General features: G+C 48.6%; 1 protein-coding gene across 1 annotated transcript; it reads right to left on the bottom strand.

The window, feature by feature from the left end:
- HOXB3 (homeobox B3) lies at positions 1–2,271 on the bottom strand (the record flags this gene model as incomplete). Its single annotated transcript, XM_080360001.1, has 2 exons — positions 1–764; positions 1,836–2,271. The coding sequence occupies 2 exons, from the start codon at positions 2,269–2,271 to the stop codon at positions 1–3; spliced, it is 1,200 nt and encodes a 399-aa protein (XP_080216127.1).
- Positions 2,272–4,016: the final 1,745 nt, after the last annotated feature.

Below are 4,016 nucleotides of genomic sequence, written 5' to 3'. Positions count from 1 at the left end.
TCACAGGTGGGTCAGCTTGGGCGCCTCTTGGATTCTGCCCTGAGAAGAAGCGTGGTGCGTGGAAAGCTCTGTGTAGGTGGGGTGGCTCTCGCAGGGTCCGTGGTGCTGGCTCGGGGGCATCTGCGGGGGCCCGTTGTAGTCCATGGTGGCCGCCTGGTGATGCGGCAGGTGGTTGAGGCCGTACAGGGACGGGCCAGAGGTGGGCATAGAATCCACATAGTTACCTCCAACATAGACGGGGCTGCCCTGCAGACTGGGAGTCCCGTAGGCCACCCCGTTCCCTTGTAAGACGTGGGGGTCGTACTCGGGGGCCGTGTTGGCGTATTTCTGTTGAGAGGGGCAGCTTTTGATGGGATTTTGGTAGTTAGTGGACATGGCGTAGGCATTTTGGTGGGGCTTATTGAAGGAAGGCGGTGAGGGGGCATCATAGTTACTGCTCATGGTGTGCAAGGCGTTGATGAAGCCAGCGGAGGATTGCATGGGCTGGGGTGGGCTGCCCGTGGGGGACGGCCCTCCAGAAGAAGACCCCATGCCTTTCGACTTCTGATCTTTCTTATATTTCATCCTCCTGTTCTGGAACCAGATCTTGATCTGCCTCTCGCTGAGGTTCAGCAGGTTGGCCATCTCCACGCGCCGCGGGCGGCACAGGTAGCGGTTGAAGTGGAATTCCTTCTCCAGCTCCACCAGCTGAGCGCTGGTGTAGGCTGTGCGGGCTCTCTTGGAGGCCGAGGAGCCTGGAGGGCTTTTCTCGCCACTGCAGGTTTCTGCCGGCCGTGAAATGAAATAAAAGATAATTACTTACATGCAGAAATTGAATGCATCGTTTCTTAATAAATCCTGGAACAGGCACAAGAGTTCGCCCCCCCTCTTTCCTCACCCCTTTGCATTAGCCTGCACTCCATAATCATGTCATTTATTAAGAGTTCTGTTCTCCAAAGCTGCCCCTGGTTTATGAAAATTTGATCATGTCATGTAGAAAAGGATTCCAGGGCCATTTATTTAGGAGTCGATTATTTCCAACAGATAATTTTGAGAAAATAATATTTGACACGGGGGCAGTCACTGCAAAGCCAATTAATACTAACACAGGTCAGTGTTGGGAGGTATTTTGTTTGCCAAGGTATGAATGCACACACACACACATCTTGTGTGCGTCTTTTATTTGTGTAGTGCAAATATTTGTGTGTACATTGTTAAACACCAAATCGCATCTGTGCCTACCTTTTTGTGAGATAGACACACATATAACAGATAAACTATATTAACACAAAGTATGTGCTGTGAAGTTTGTATGAATGTATTTCTCTCAACAGTAGTATTTCCATACTGATTTTTTTTTCTTGATTGCATTAGGGATGTGCGTGTATGCACACAAGAATACCCATGTGTTTGTGCATATGCTTTATATATGCACAGACAGAATCAGAGCACCACATTCAGTGCTGCGTCTGGAGGCGGAGGGTGGGAAGAGAACAAGCCCTCTGCTTGGGCATCGTGGGGTGAGCAGTGGGGAGACGTGTCCGTGGGTCTGTATCTACCCAGCTGGACACGGGCTCTGGACATGGGCCTGGTTGTATCGCCTTGCGGTGCTCTGGAGATGTTGAAAGGAAACCGAGTGTGCACAGTCAGTGCTGCAGGAAGGGCCAGGGCTCGCTCGGCCAGGCTGGGCTGTGTGGCTGGCAGCCTTGGGATCCTGCCCAGCACCGGGATCCTCGCTGGATCCTTCCTGCATCCTCTCCCTCTTTCCCCTGCCTCCAAACAAGCCTACTCCGTCCGGTGGCCTTGTTACCTCGCTGTTTAGGAAAGCAGAGTGTTAGAAAAGCAGAACGCTGTACCTGTGCTAGGGGAGCTGTTTTTCTGTTTGGAGTTTTGCCTCGATTCTTTCATCCAGGGGAATATCTGCTTGGTGAGACTGGCGTTTGCACTGAGGTTGGCTTTGCTGGGGGCAGTTTTACCGCTCCCCGCCTGGTTATTGCTGTTGCTGCTGGTGCTGTTGGCAGCCGGGTTTGAGGGCGGCGAGATGGGGGGAGCCGCATGGTGCTCCTGGGCTAAACTTGGGCGCATGCAGCTCCCGTTCAGGTCTTTACTTTTGGCGTGCGGGGTTGTGTTGCCCAGGGGCTGGAGCGAGCAGGCTGACCGCTGGTAGTCGTTCTCCACGTGAGAGCCCGGCTGGAAGGGCTGCTGGGGACCCTCGTAGCCAAAGCCATTGGTGCCCCCATAGGAGTAACCCCCGAAGAGCGTGGAGCTGTCGTAGTACGTCGTCTTCTGCATCTCTGGGCCTCTCCAAAATGATTTTTCCGGCTACCAGGGTCTTGACACCCCTATGGCAGAACATTGGCACCCCAAGGCCACGTGACAGGCCGTTTCCAGCTGTCTGTTGGAAGCTGACCTGAAAGGTTAGGAGAAAACACACAATAATAGTACCCGGCCTATGAATCCATCTTGGGGCCTGAAAGGCTCATGACATGAATAGGGTCCCGCAGAACAGGGCGAACAGATGCTTGGAGCAGATTTTGTCCTGCGTGCAGCCTAAGGAGGCTCAGCAAATGTTGCAGGGCAAACGTCTGGAGCTGATTTTGGGGAGCAGTTTTCCTGCTTGGTTGGTTGCACCTTTTTTTCCCTTAGGGGTCTGTACCCGGCATGTATAACTACACACGTGCTCTGTAAGTACACGTGGCTCCGTCTGTCTCCATCTATTTACTTCTATATTTATCTATATACATACAAAACACCCCTATAAATGTATGTCTATACATGCAGATGTGTCTGTCGTGTTCACACATACACATCCATGTACAGATAGCACACACATTAAGGTAAATATAAGAATACAGAATGGATAATTGCTAGCAAGCATTAAAGGAATCAAAGTCTTGCTTTCTTACCCCCGACTTGATTCCAATCAGCCATTCACACACAAAATCCAGTGAGATGCTACACTGTCAGAAATTAAAAGTCTCTTAAGTTTATTGTAGGACCTCTGTCCGATATATTTGGTTTTAAACTGAAAGCAGCAAATAGTCGATATGTTTTATATGGTAATGGTGTTTTGACACAGTTGGCTTAATTTTCTGTTTGTATGGGGACTCACAATGTCTTTGGAATCCAGTGCAAATATTTCCAGCAGATTTAAGCAGGGGCATGAATTCAAGAATGTGCTTCCCTTGGCCTGCTTGGAGGTGTCTCCTCTCTGGCAGCACAGGTTGTATTTAGCAAACAGCCCCCTCGTTGCCTGCACTGCTTTGTGCTCTAGTCCCGGCTCTGCAACTCCCATTGCCAGGAGGTGATTCCCAAACCGCTTTAATTGCTGTTGGGCTTTTTTTTCCTTGAAAACAAATGCTCACCGGGCCATTTGCTCTTAACTTTCTACCCCTTTGATTTTTATACGTTCCTCCTTCCCTCAATCCAGCTCAAAAAGTCTAAAAACCCCAGCCAAAGCCTCAGATTACAAAACGAAACCTTCCTTTTTTCTTTCTCTCTCTGGCCTTTTTATTTTTCTTTCTCTCTTTCTTTCTTTTCTCAAAGCATAAACTTACTCTACCATAAAGACAGGGTAGAAATACCATTAGAAATATTAAAACTGTCTTGAGCTGCAAATAATCTGCATGCGGATCAATCAAGCAGCGCACGGGTTTTAAAAGGGCAGAGACTTCTCTGTGCAGCTCAGAGTTTGCGAGGAGCCACGGTGCATTTTGTTTTGAAATTGATATCCATTGTATATTTAATTGTATCTCTTGTATATTTAATTTTATCTGCGCTCTTTCATTCTCTAAAATAAAATAAAATAAACTCTGTGGAGATAAAGTCTAATGCGATATTCTAAGTACCGGTGTTTAACAGAAGCCACAGCCAGACAATAAATAACGTCTTTTTTTCCCTTCCCTGACTGCTGCGTTCTTATGTCATGTCATATGAAACCTCCACATAGTCCTACCACAGCCGACGTGTCCACGAAGGGGCTGTTTCGCTTTTTTCCACTGATTAAATCCTTTCTGCATTCCCAAATCTGCATTGTA

This window comes from Nesoenas mayeri (assembly GCF_963082525.1).
Source record: "Nesoenas mayeri genome assembly, chromosome: 26".
Classification (NCBI taxonomy): Eukaryota; Metazoa; Chordata; class Aves; order Columbiformes; family Columbidae; genus Nesoenas; species Nesoenas mayeri.
Note: the sequence above shows the minus strand (reverse complement) of the source record. Positions and strands in the feature narration are given on the sequence as shown.